Source organism: Euwallacea similis, chromosome 2 (genome assembly GCF_039881205.1).
Source record: "Euwallacea similis isolate ESF13 chromosome 2, ESF131.1, whole genome shotgun sequence".
NCBI classification, from domain to species: Eukaryota; Metazoa; Arthropoda; class Insecta; order Coleoptera; family Curculionidae; genus Euwallacea; species Euwallacea similis.
Window position 1 is genome coordinate 954,180 of NC_089610.1, and position 12,135 is coordinate 966,314.

Sequence of the window (12,135 nt, forward strand, 5' to 3'; positions counted from 1 at the left end):
TTTATCCAAAAAACTTCCATAGAGGTTCCATGCTCTACAAGTAAATAGGTACTGTAGAAGTAAAAAATACACTTTAAACGGCAACTAGAATTTTACTTATCACCGTCAAGTAAGGAATGAATAAAGCTAAATTATATGTTTCCAATAAAAAAAAGATGTAATTATGATTCTTTTTAGCCCCATACTCTAACGCTCTGATCCCAGCTACAAGTCGTGACGGCTATCCCGCTGGGTGCAATGGATAGTGAAGTTATGCGGTTTTCATGGCCACTCAGTGTTCCTAAAATCATAATTACAGTCTCTATTTCTAAAGCTCAAAGTTAAAGAGAGATCTTCAAAATATTACCATTATGGGTGGTCTTTAGAGTGTCCCACATGTGGACGTTATTGTCGTCAGATCCGCACATTAATATTCTGCCGCTGACCGACAAGCCGCAGCTTGTGAAACCACTTTTAGCCGTGGGAGGGTTATATTGGGCAATTTGTTGGTCTCCTCGTAAATCAAACATGCGTGCCGTTTTGTCCTCGGATCCGGTCGCGAAAGCAAATCCACTTGGATGGAACTATAATTTTAATTCGAACTTTTCTCAAAATTCCTTTCAAATATTTGGGGATTTGCACGTACGCAAACCGAATTAACATCCGCGCTGTGTCCAAAAAATGTCTGTTTGGGCTTCATGTCCCTTATGTCCCAGAGCATGCATGTTTTATCCACACTTCCAGTTACGAAACTGTTACCATCTGATGATAAACTGATAGAAACGACGTCTCCGTTGTGTGCACTTACGTCGGAAGTTTTCCTTCCGGTTTCCAAGTCCCAACGACAACTGAAACGTTCGAACTATATATACAAGACCAATTTGAGGTCAAGCTTACAGTTTCATGTCTCCCGAGCCGGTAATTATAGTTTTGTCGTCTAGAAATCTACAGGAACTCAAAAATCCATCGTATCCAGCCAATTCCCGAGCCATCTTGGCAACTCCTGACGCATCTCTATTGTTTAAATCATAAATTGTGCACATATTGTCCATACCACCACAAGCTAAAAATTGACAATAAAGCGTGAATTAAATTACTTTCCATAGATAAACGGATTTTAGAATCAATTTATTTAAAAAAAGCATTAAAGAGTGACCATTTGAATGAACGCGAGGTAGTTTTGTTCCAAATTGTGTATAGCCTAATATAAAAATGTAACTAAGGAAAAATGGCATCATCTTGGCTTCTATAATGTCCCTGTGTGAACTTGCATTACGAATCTTGTGTTAGCCAGTGACAATTTATTGCGGCATATCTATTCCGAAGTGCTAAAATAAATAGCCATGACGAGGACCGAAATATATATTACAACTAAAGCTGTTTTAATTCTCTCCTATCTCCTATGAATTGTCCTGGTTAACCTTGAGAAGACTCAAAATTTAACACATTATACTGTGTTCCAACTTCAATAAAAAAAAATCCTACCGACAAAGTTTCCAGATGAGGCATAGGCGACACTCATAACCCAAGCAGACCTTAGAGGTATAATTTGAACCTTATTCCCAGTATACGTGTCCCAGATAATCAGCTTGCCATCCAGTGAGCCTGTAACGCAGTGCCTGCTATCACCACTGTAGTGTACGGAATTAACCTTGTTAAGGTGTCCTTTCATTAATTTTCTAGTGAAAAGTTTCACCGTAGGCGAGTTAGCTACGTTACTGCAACAACTGTCCAGTGTGGTATCTGCACATGCCTCCTGAGCTTCCTAAACATTTTTTTAAGATAATTTAAATTAGGTTTGTATTTAAAAAAATATTGTTAAATAAAATTACGCCTAACAGGTTTTCGTAAATAGAAGCTCACCTTTAATTTTTTATGTAGGTCCTCTAGCTCTTGTCTTAGTGCCGCAGTTTCAGGATCACTTTTAGGGCCCATTATTAACTTGAGAATGTGTGTTACGTACTGATCTCAGGCCTCGCAGTTTTCTGTACTAATAAACGAACGTGTGTAATCTCTTAAGCGCATAATTTAATTTTAAAGCCGACTGACCAAAGGAATCCTTATGCGTTTAACCCAGTTTTGGTATTGATTGAAAAATAGGGGAATAAAAATAAATTTGAGACAAAAATTGACCGCTCGAAAAAACAGGAAGAAAGTAAACGATAAAGGTGAAGAATTATGAATATTAATAAAACCCTTGATTAAAATCTTCCAATAAGAATTTATTAAGGAATAAAATGTGACAGTGTCCCTAAGAAGCAAAGCACTGTAATTTAGCTTCTTTAGAAAGCTTGAATTTTATAACATTCCAAAAAATGTTAATAATAATCTAAAATATAGTTAAATAACAAAATAACATTTTAAATTGTTAATAGTAACTACTAATAAAGTATCCATAAGAATTTTAAAAAAATACAATCGGCTGTACACTACAGTAGCACCAAATTGCCCCCTTCATCGTCTACCTTTAAATGCTTAATTAAGCTTTATACACGGATTATATCTACAACACAATCGATCGGGAAACAAATAAGACTAACGTTAACATTACAACCTAATGAAATTTAGTTTAAACACATTCGAATACTCAATAATACAATTTTGCGAGATATATACAGGGTCTTCTTCAAATTCACTATTAGTATCTTTGAAACGGTGAGAGTTACAAAATCGGTGCCCGAGGTTTTATAACAACTGTAAAATTAGTCATAAGTTTCAATCGAAAATATTTCAAAAAACAAATAAAAAATTTAATAATTTTTTTTATAGTTTCTTCCTCTTTAAACCATTTGACTTTTTTAATTTTACATTTTTGGCAAAATATAAGAAACCAAAAATAATGTAGAGACGTCGTTTAAGGCATATTAAAAATTGCTAAAAATTGCACTTTTTTTCCTTTAATTGATTTTGTAACTCTCACTGTTTGAGAGATAGCAATAGTGAATAAACTTAAAAAAGACACACTGTATTACTTTTTTTTTAATATGTAACGTATAAAGATTTAAAACAATATAGAAATATTTTCCGCTTATCATTAATAATTATTAGAAAAATGTCAATGATTGTTCTTAGATATCTAGGAATTCGATTATTTAAGGCATTTTAAAGCATTGATATTTACGTAGGACACTAAAAATTATAATAAAAGTTCAGTAATAGGTAGGCATTAACAAAAATTCATTACAAATAAGAATTACTCATTTTGCTTTTCGAATAAATTTACCAGATTCCATAATCGTAAAATAACAAATTTTAATCGTTTTGCTTCGACATTATTCGGTAAGAAAGTATAGAGAGTCGTAGTAAATTTATCCATTTTTTTAAGGTTCTTTTTCAAGTGTATTTTGTATAGGTGTGTGTATGTGTGTGTGTATGTGTGCGTGGTGTTATGTGTGGTTTAAGAGTCTTAAAAGTTACACAGAAAGGACAAATCTAGGGTAACGACTCTAGTTCTGAAAGTTATAAATTTGCAAAGTTGTTTAAGCGTTAATGTGAAATCTTTCTTCAAAACTAGAGCATTTCACCCCGTTTTGTCGAACAAAATATTCCTGACACTTACACAAGTTTTTGCTTGGCGCAATCTGGACAGATGATGTCCTCATTGTCCGTGATGAAACCGCGACCCACCAGACTGGTACGACAACTAGCGCAGAAGAAACAGTCATTGTGCCAGTGACGGTCTTCGAAGGAAATGAACTAAAAAAAGAAAGCAAGTTAAAATAAAAAGCGATACTGTATGTAGTTGGGCCATTGCCTTGGTTCCACCGATTCCAGTGATGGGTTTGTTACATGCGAAACACCGTTTGGCAAAGAGTTCTCCAAAGCAGTCGGCACAGTATGGTTTCTCATCACGACTGGTGAAACGTTCTCCAGCTAAGCTCTTTTGGCAATGGGTGCAAGTGAAGCACTCGCGGTGCCATGGTTCGTTCTTGTAGGTTACTCCTCCACTAGTGATGACCTGCGAAATGTATATGATAATTTAGAATTTTCAATTGCCTTTATTAAAAGAGCAGAAGATTGAAAACAAATGTCGCGCCGAAGTTTTTACAATGGATTACACACAGTAGTAGTTAATATGGTTTAATTAAAATTTGAAAAGTTTTCATATTTGCAAATTTCTAATTCAACGTGTTACAGCTTTATTGGTACCTTGTTGCATTTTATGCATCTAGTTGCGTATTTATCCTCGTAGCACTTAGCGCAGTATATTTCTTGTTCTCGGGGGATGAAACTTTGGGTGCCGATGGGCACTTTGCACACGCAGCAACAGAAACACTTCTCATGCCATTGTCTGGTTTTGTATTCCATTTTCTTAGTTCCTGCAGAAAAAAAACATGTTAACGTAGATGCAGTAATTTTTCCAATTAAACATATACTATTTTATTGGGTTTTTGCACGTTGCTCAAACCGTATTTCAAAAGAGTTTTCTGAATCACATTTTCGGAGAATACAGTCGTAAAATTGAAAGATTTCAATTTGGTCCAACATTACTAGGGCGACCAGGAAAATTGTCCCCATAATTGTCCGAGTGCAGATAATCGCAATAATTAGCTCGTGATTATTGCATTGTTGATCTGTCGAACTAAACAGATAAATTGGATTGTCAGCGAAATGTAAAGAATGTAACGAAAGTTATCGATCATTTTTTTGAAGTTTGTACAAATGCAAAAAAGTACGAGTGCATGCAACGCGCAAATATCTTTTAGTTTAAGTTGCACGAGTGTAGTTTTCAAAAATTATAATTCATTTTCGTTAAACAAATAAAATAAGTCGAATATAATTATTTGCACTTCGAGCTATGGGCGCTAAGCACATGGTACTGGAAGATTTACCAGAATAAAAATTTAACTGTTGAAGAAAAAACATTTATTTAACAAAGGGCACAAACAGTAGCAATTGGTTCCATAAGATGTGAATGTGTAGGACAGTAAGTCCAAAAAATCTGAAAATTTGAGCTAAAAAAATCATAACTACGTCGGGGCTTGCTCATTAAATATCTAACAAATGAAGATTTTTAAGCGCAACTTTCAAATTGCGATTTCAGAGCCAATATATCATATGGACAAAAATTTCATTAAACATTCTAGTATTTTCTCAATAGTCTTAATCTAAATAAATTGACTGCGGTGAAAATTGCACACCTTGTAACAGCAGCAATATCCCACGCAAAATTATGATTTTGGGCGGCTAATTGCGTTTAAAAATGTATTGTTGGACGCCTACATACTCTTTAAACGATTGCATTGTAAATAAAGTAAAAGTAATTTGCTTCAAAGTATAGACAATGATGAGGTCCATATGGGCGGTTTGGAATTAATTGCCTGGGCACCTGAGATGACGCGTGGGTAAACTATTATTCACTTGACCGTCGAGTTTCTCACTATTATTGCTGTTCCTCTCGATGAATCAGCATAGATTAGAGTTCTAGTCCAAAACCAAATTATTATGAGAAACTCATGTTGCATATTATATATGTAATTAACACCTGACCCAACAAATTGAGTTAACGATTGAGTTAATGGTCTGAAATAATCGCGGATTTGACTTAACAAGTACCCAATGGATTCGGACGTAAATTATCATTATGCATATGTATGAAAATAAACGTTGCTAATTAAAAGTATGACGTGCACATTGGCGAATTCTGCAAAATAGAAATTACGTTAACATGTGTGTGTATGTGCCTTTATTTAAAAAAAATTAAAATTTATTAGAAAATGAAACTGAATGTTTAATTACGTAACCCCGTTTACCTATATGGAAATGCGATATTTGATTTCACTTTTAAATATGTACCGAATATCAAAGATTGATTGAAGGGAACAGTGTTGCAACTCACACTAGAAATTGAGGCTTTTACAATTACTGGTTGACATCATTTGGTTCTCTTGATAAAGCTAGAAGTATTAACATTTTTTAATGCGGATAATCAAACAAGATTACGTCCAAACCGTCCCTTTAATAAAAATTTTACACAACAATAATTTAGAGTAGTGGCTACAATGGAACCAGGAAAGTGTTGGGTAAGGCATTCTTATTGTCCCACAATGAGCAACATACATGTTTTTATAATGACACATCATTTTAAATTTGGAATTTTTAGCGTTTATGTCGAAGTAGGTACAACGAATGCGAAGTAAGTAATAAAATTACAAAATGAAAATTTGCAAGCAAATCTGCTTTGCGGCTGTTCCACTAAGGGCAATTGATTATCGCAGTTAAATAGAGAATGACATTGAGAATAAATAGACCAGATAATTGAAGAAATTAAGCAAAAAGATTGGTTTTGTGCTTATTTGTTCTCAATTCCATTCTCTGTCTATCTGCAATAATCAATTGCACCCAGTGGAATGGCCGGAAACTAGCCAAATTTTCATTTGGTAATTTTATTACTTACTTCATATTCAGTGTAAGTACCTGCTACTTTTACGTAAATGTTAAAAATTCAAATCTTAAACTATCTTTCGCGGAAAATAAATCCTCTATTCGGCATTGCATTCGTCATATCCTCTGGATTTCGAAAATTTAAGAATCGGTTTGGCGCCGGGTTTCTGTATTTTTCCTATAAATCAATTTTATTTTATTAACATCTACAAGGAAATATACATATCTTTTCCTCGTTGATGGTCCTAACTTCATGACAAAACTTTAACCAACCTAAAGGTAAACTTTTTGGATCCCCGAACAAACAGCGATCCTCTAAGCTGCACTTAAAACCCTTCTTTTCCCCGGGCAGCTCCATGGTCAAAATGGCAACGTCCTCATTGCGATCCCTGGCCCGCCTAATCTTGTCTTCTCCCACAATTTTCGTCTGCAAATTCAACTTCTTAAACTGATCACTCAAAACGCCCGCCATGATGACCGAAACGTGTACTAATGCCTCGCACTTCCGGCACTCGGTTATGTCACATTTGTTTCGGTATTAAATTGGAAGGATCAGTAAATAAAGATTTTTTTATGATTTCACGAACGCATATTACGAAACGCGTGCGATTTGCACCAGCGGCGGTTGTCGAAAGAATCGTTCGTTTTGTTTTGAGTCATCGCGAACGCCACGATACGACGACGACCAGTTTACCTCATCCTAAAGAGAGAGATTGCCGTGTCAGGCCGCAGCCACAGGGCAACTTAAATTGACTGCCTACACGCCAGAATTAAATAATGACTTTGCCATGGCACGAAAAAAATTAAAGGGCTGAAATATTATTGATTAGGGACCAATAAGCCAGGGAAGAGTTCCCATCGGCATTAAATACCCAGCATTCTCTTTTATTTATCCACGCCCTTCAGTGGAATCTATCGCTGATAAGAGCTGCTAACATGACGTGATCCAGCAAATGGGAGAATTCAAAAATAGTAAATTCAAGTTCTTATCAGTAATTAAAAAACGCGATGGCAGCAAAACAAGAACATAAACGATGGATAAAAGGAAGCACCCACCTAGTAACTATCGTTGATCCAAATTTCATCCGACGTAATTCTACTTAAATAAAAAATGTAGGTAATTAATTGAAGCTTTTGCATTCCAATGAGAGCAACGATGAACCCGAACGTATTACCCTAAATCGCAAGCTCTCGTCAGACCATTCCATAGCCCTAAATGGCAATAATAGTTACCATTTCAAAACACACAAACAACATTGATTCGGTTTACAACCATTTTAGTCATTCATTCGCGAGTCGACCTTAACGTTTCTCCTCCCATTTTATTCTTTATTTCAGTTGTATGCATTGCATGATTCGAACTAACAGGACTAGATGCCATATGTCACGAGATTTGAATATCAAGGTCTTCGAAATTTTATCAATTCGATGGTAATAATTAAGGTTAAAACAAATCTTACGTTTATTCTTGTGTTTGAGTAATAAAATATGAGTAATAAAATTTTCATTTTGTAATTTATTACTTACTTCAAATTCATCGTTCCTACTCCTGCATAAGGACTATAAATTCCAAAGTTTTAAAGTCTTTTAGGAATGAAGAGCGTTTCGAAGCGTGAAATGAGTTCGTATTGAAAAAAATACCGAGTTGGTATTGATATCTTGAATGCAAATTTTGTAGCGAGACAGAAAGTAACAAAAATGTGGTTTCTGATTCACATCTTAAAATAAAACAAATTACTTTACATTATTATATACGAACGGAAAGGCAAAAGTCCAAGACACCCGATCAAGTTACGTTGTTTTTAACAAAGGATTATATGTACACATAGTCGGTCTCTATCGCCAATTTTTCTGACCTAAGCCAAAACTTGATAAAATTTAGGATTTAGATAGCAAACTAAGTCAACTTCATAACAATAAACAATGTAATAAATTCAAGATATACATGTCCTTTGAAAGCACAATCAATATTTATCTTGTGTTTACTAATAATGACCTTTATTCGTATCAACAAACATTTCATAAAACACTCAATGATAAAGTACTGAGCCATATTTATGTAGACACATATTTTAGATGTTTTTTCTCATCTTAATGTTTTTCGTACTTTGCTTCCTCTGTGTAGGTGTGAAGTGACATCATTTTTCAAAATAACACTCATAACCAGGTTTAACTGAGTAGAGCATATGTTCATAGTCGATTTGGGAGTGACATTTATCTCCAAAAACCGTAAAGTGCTAAATAGTGGTTTTCGCCCACACCGAAAATTTGAGACCATCGCTAAACAAATTGTAGCTTTATTCATGGTTCAGCTCGACTGTCACGTAAAAACTCACTTTAACTAAAATGGAAATGTTTTTGAATTATTAATAATTGGCGATATTTTCGGCAGTATAAGTGATGGTGAGTATTTAAATAAATATTTGATTAGTGTGATTTGCATAATTTATTGTTTTTCGGACAGACGATATCGGCTTTATAGGTTCCGCATCAATGTAAAAAAAGTTGGCATAATGTAAAATGGGAATGTACTGGTGGAAGCTTTTAAAAATCTATTCCTCATATTCTTCGTTGAGTGTTGAAATTTCTAAAGGAACCTGGAGGATTCTTCTTTTTGCCCTATTAACGCCTGTTTGTTTGTATTAAATCGTATTTTTACGTACCCATGTTCTATGTAGGTCAACAACTTGACATGTTTTTATTGCCATGTGTATTATATTGCCCGGTCTTTTGCAACTGCTTTCACTATTGCTATTCCCGAAACAGTGAGAGTTACAAAGTGCATTAAATGGGAAAAAAATGTTTTTTTGGGGGCTTTTAATATACCGTTAGTCACTTTGCCAAATCGCTTTTGATTTTCGAGATTTTACAAAAAGTGCCAAATTGGTCAAAATTTTCAATGAAAAAATTCAAAAAACTTCTGGTCTCACGAAATAAAGTTTAATACATTTTTATCAGTGTCTTCCAACGCGACACTTCGCGTTAAGGATATCATATGTCGTTAGGGAGATGTTTTTGCCTATTTTGACCCGATTTCCTTCGACTCCTTGGTACCTCTAGCCATGAAGTTTAACGATGACTTACCAGCCCTGAAGATCTCGTGACATCCATCGCACCTGGAGGCGAACTGCTCGTCGTAGCAGCGACCGCAGTAAATACGATCTCCCTTCGAACCGAACTGTTTGTCCACCAAAGATTCTCCGCAGGTGGTGCACAAGAAACATGCTTCATGCCAATGCTTGTCTTTGTAGGAGAGGTCCTAAAGAGCACGAGTTAATGAACCTTCTTAGCCCGTAGCTGTTCACGTTACTTTGGAATCGATTCCAATGGTTCTGCTGCACTTCTCACAGGCATTAGCGAAGACGGATTCGTAACAGGAAACGCAGTAGGGATGTTCGTCCCGCAGGACGTAGCGTTGTCCGGTGAGGCTTTCGTCGCATTGCCAACAACAGAAATGTTGACCGTGCCAGTCCTTGTTCATGGCCTTGGTGTACTCGCCACTAAAAATAAGCTGAAAAAAGGAGAAATTTCTGTTAAGAAAATCTGCGCTTTTTTGGTCCACCATCATAATGCAATTTAATGATAATAGATTTAAAATGGTATATCTCAATGTGACATTATCAACATAAAAATGTTTTCAATTATAAATAGACGGACAGTTAATTCAAAACCTTTGCCAGGAATATAATTGATACTCCACATCATAATAAATCGTTGCCAATTATTTGTATGAGCCAAACAATTGCTGTTTTGCTTTTGTTCTTAATGAGTAAATCATGACAAAATTGAAATTTAGAGCTTCGGTTTGTAAACGTATCTAGGTGTAAACATAGAACTCACGAGGGGTGGAACCCATGACAGGTTCAATAAACCAAAACGAGAAATTACCTCACATGTAAAACGTGTCACATAACAGAGATCCATTACAAATTAAAATAAAAGCGTCCTTTGCCTTAGCAAATAAAACATCACCGACCTTGATGTTGTTTTGAGGCAGGCATTCAGGGATCGAACTTTTCTTTTTTTACTACATATCATAATTATTATTAAGCGCTTCTATTATAAAATCGTTGCTGAATTTCAGGAGGGAGGAGAATTCAATTTTCTATCAAATTCCTAGCAATAGGTCACAAACAAAACAACATGACGTACCTCTAAATATTACAGGGGGTATGTAATTGGCCCGCATTTTCCTCCAGTGTGACAAAGTGAAAATAAAATTTATGGGTTTAAGTAAATTTTAGGCAGACATAAAAATGCAGTTTTTGCATCAAATATGTTGCCGACCTTCATTTTGCCCTCGATAAACCTATAAGATTGCATCCTTGAATGACAATCACCCATAGTGTTGAAAACCATCTGGTTATGCGGTCATCGCGATAATGCATACCGGGTGTTTGCGTTGAACGGAATTAAAACAAGCCAATTATTTTATTTCAAAAATTGTCTCACAATGCAATTAATTAGTATTTGACTAATGCAAATTCGCGTAGGTGCCTTTTTATAAGGTTTTCTAAGTTAATTATTGCTGTATTTTTGTACGCCACGGTCATATAAAAGTCGGGGTCGAATTATAATGGGTTCCTAATTCGAAACAGTTTGATTTATGATTTAAGTATTTTGTCAACCTTATTTTAATACAAAAATTTAATGTTTATTCTTTGATAACCATTGTGGCCATTAATGCCAGAAATTTCAGGTTTAGCCTAATTTATTACATCGTAAATGTAAAAAAGAAAATAATTGTGGGCGAAAACATGAACGATTCGAGGAAATGGGGTTAATTAATATCTACTATTGCAGATATGAGGACTCGAGATTTTATGCAAAGCGATGACGTATGAATAAGATCTTAAATTTGCCTTATAGGGATTTGTAAGAAGAAACTGATACTGTGTTAACTTGATTTTCAAGATTGTTGACAAATGGAGGAGTAGAACGGAAGCTGAATGTTAAGTAGGTATTATTGAAGTACCTTTATTGAAAAAACGTGTTTTTCGCTGTAAAATTAAAAATGAATCAACAAAAATACGTAATAGAGACTGAAGAAATATGACACACTAACTGGAAAAAATCTTCAACTGATTTATTGATAACCTGAATTAAAAACAATGTAAAAATAGCATCTGTGCACGAGGGGATATACGAATATCATTTTATAAAATTTTATTCATGCAGCAGATGTATTGTAGCATCACTGGGAGTCGGCATACTTATTCTGAGACATCTTAATGTATTGGGAATATTAAATAGAAAATGTATTTCCAGAATTTTGAATTTTTAGTGTTTATACGGAAGCAGTAGATACTTATGTTAAATATGAAGTAAGTAATGAAATTACAAATTGGAAATTTGCAAAAAATCTGCTTTGCCGTTATTCCCCTGGTTGCAACTAATTATTACTGATAGATAGAGAATAAAATTAAACATAAACAGCCACAAAATGACGCAGATGATCGAAGAAATTCAGCAAAAAATGATATTTGGTTTGGAAACGTGCGTCAAAGCCAATATATGAAAAAAAATGATAAAAAATGTACATATTTTTCAAGAAAGTATGATTGTAAAATTACTTCTGTAAGTACGAATTTCTGCTTGAAAGCAGGCGTACTTTAGCACCTACAGAAAGTGATTTTAGTCACACTCTTTCCAAAAATGGGCATTTTTTTAACTCATTTATTCAATATGTTAACTATGACTCACATTACCGAAACAATCCAATTTTTTGTCTCGTTTCTTTAATTATCTGCTTTACTTTTTTTTATTTATGCT

At 34.6% G+C, this 12,135-nt stretch overlaps 2 protein-coding genes across 9 annotated transcripts in view; both read right to left on the minus strand.

Annotated features, from left to right (window-relative positions):
• Window positions 1-124: 124 nt before the first annotated feature.
• Window positions 125-2,062, minus strand: Gbeta76C (guanine nucleotide-binding protein subunit beta-2). Its single transcript, XM_066402575.1, has 6 exons — window positions 1,843-2,062; window positions 1,465-1,744; window positions 877-1,042; window positions 626-827; window positions 347-563; window positions 125-280 (listed from the first exon to the last, which is right to left on the minus strand). The coding sequence occupies exons 1-6, from the start codon at window positions 1,912-1,914 to the stop codon at window positions 174-176; spliced, it is 1,044 nt and encodes a 347-aa protein (XP_066258672.1). The 5' UTR covers window positions 1,915-2,062; the 3' UTR covers window positions 125-173.
• Window positions 2,063-2,180: 118 nt separating this feature from the next.
• Window positions 2,181-12,135, minus strand: part of Lmpt (Limpet) — a 34,812-nt gene continuing 24,857 nt past the window's right edge. For 5 of the 8 annotated variants that reach the window (XM_066402465.1, XM_066402448.1, XM_066402439.1 and 2 more), the window contains 5 exons: window positions 9,674-9,874; window positions 9,448-9,622; window positions 4,129-4,298; window positions 3,734-3,937; window positions 2,181-3,675 (listed from right to left, as the gene is read on the minus strand). In XM_066402465.1, coding sequence (XP_066258562.1) covers window positions 3,535-3,675; window positions 3,734-3,937; window positions 4,129-4,298; window positions 9,448-9,622; window positions 9,674-9,874 — 891 coding nt within the window. In that variant the 3' untranslated portion in view covers window positions 2,181-3,534. Of the gene's footprint in view, window positions 3,676-3,733; window positions 3,938-4,128; window positions 4,299-6,636; window positions 6,944-9,447; window positions 9,623-9,673; window positions 9,875-10,515; window positions 11,219-12,135 lie in introns of those variants that run through there. The other 3 variants (XM_066402483.1, XM_066402474.1, XM_066402491.1) reach the window with 3 other exon arrangements.

What these genes read in the sequence shown, in the direction of transcription:
- Gbeta76C (XM_066402575.1), bottom strand. Translation starts at nt 1,914, where the DNA reads ATGGGCCCTAAAAGTGATCCTGAAACTGCGGCACTAAGACAAGAGCTA. An exon ending in ACCTACATAAAAAATTAAAG is followed by an intron (nt 1,745 to 1,842) that starts GTGAGCTTCTAT and finishes AAAAATGTTTAG; the next exon opens with GAAGCTCAGGAGGCATGTGC. An exon ending in TCTAAAGACCACCCATAATG is followed by an intron (nt 281 to 346) that starts GTAATATTTTGA and finishes TTATGATTTTAG; the next exon opens with GAACACTGAGTGGCCATGAA.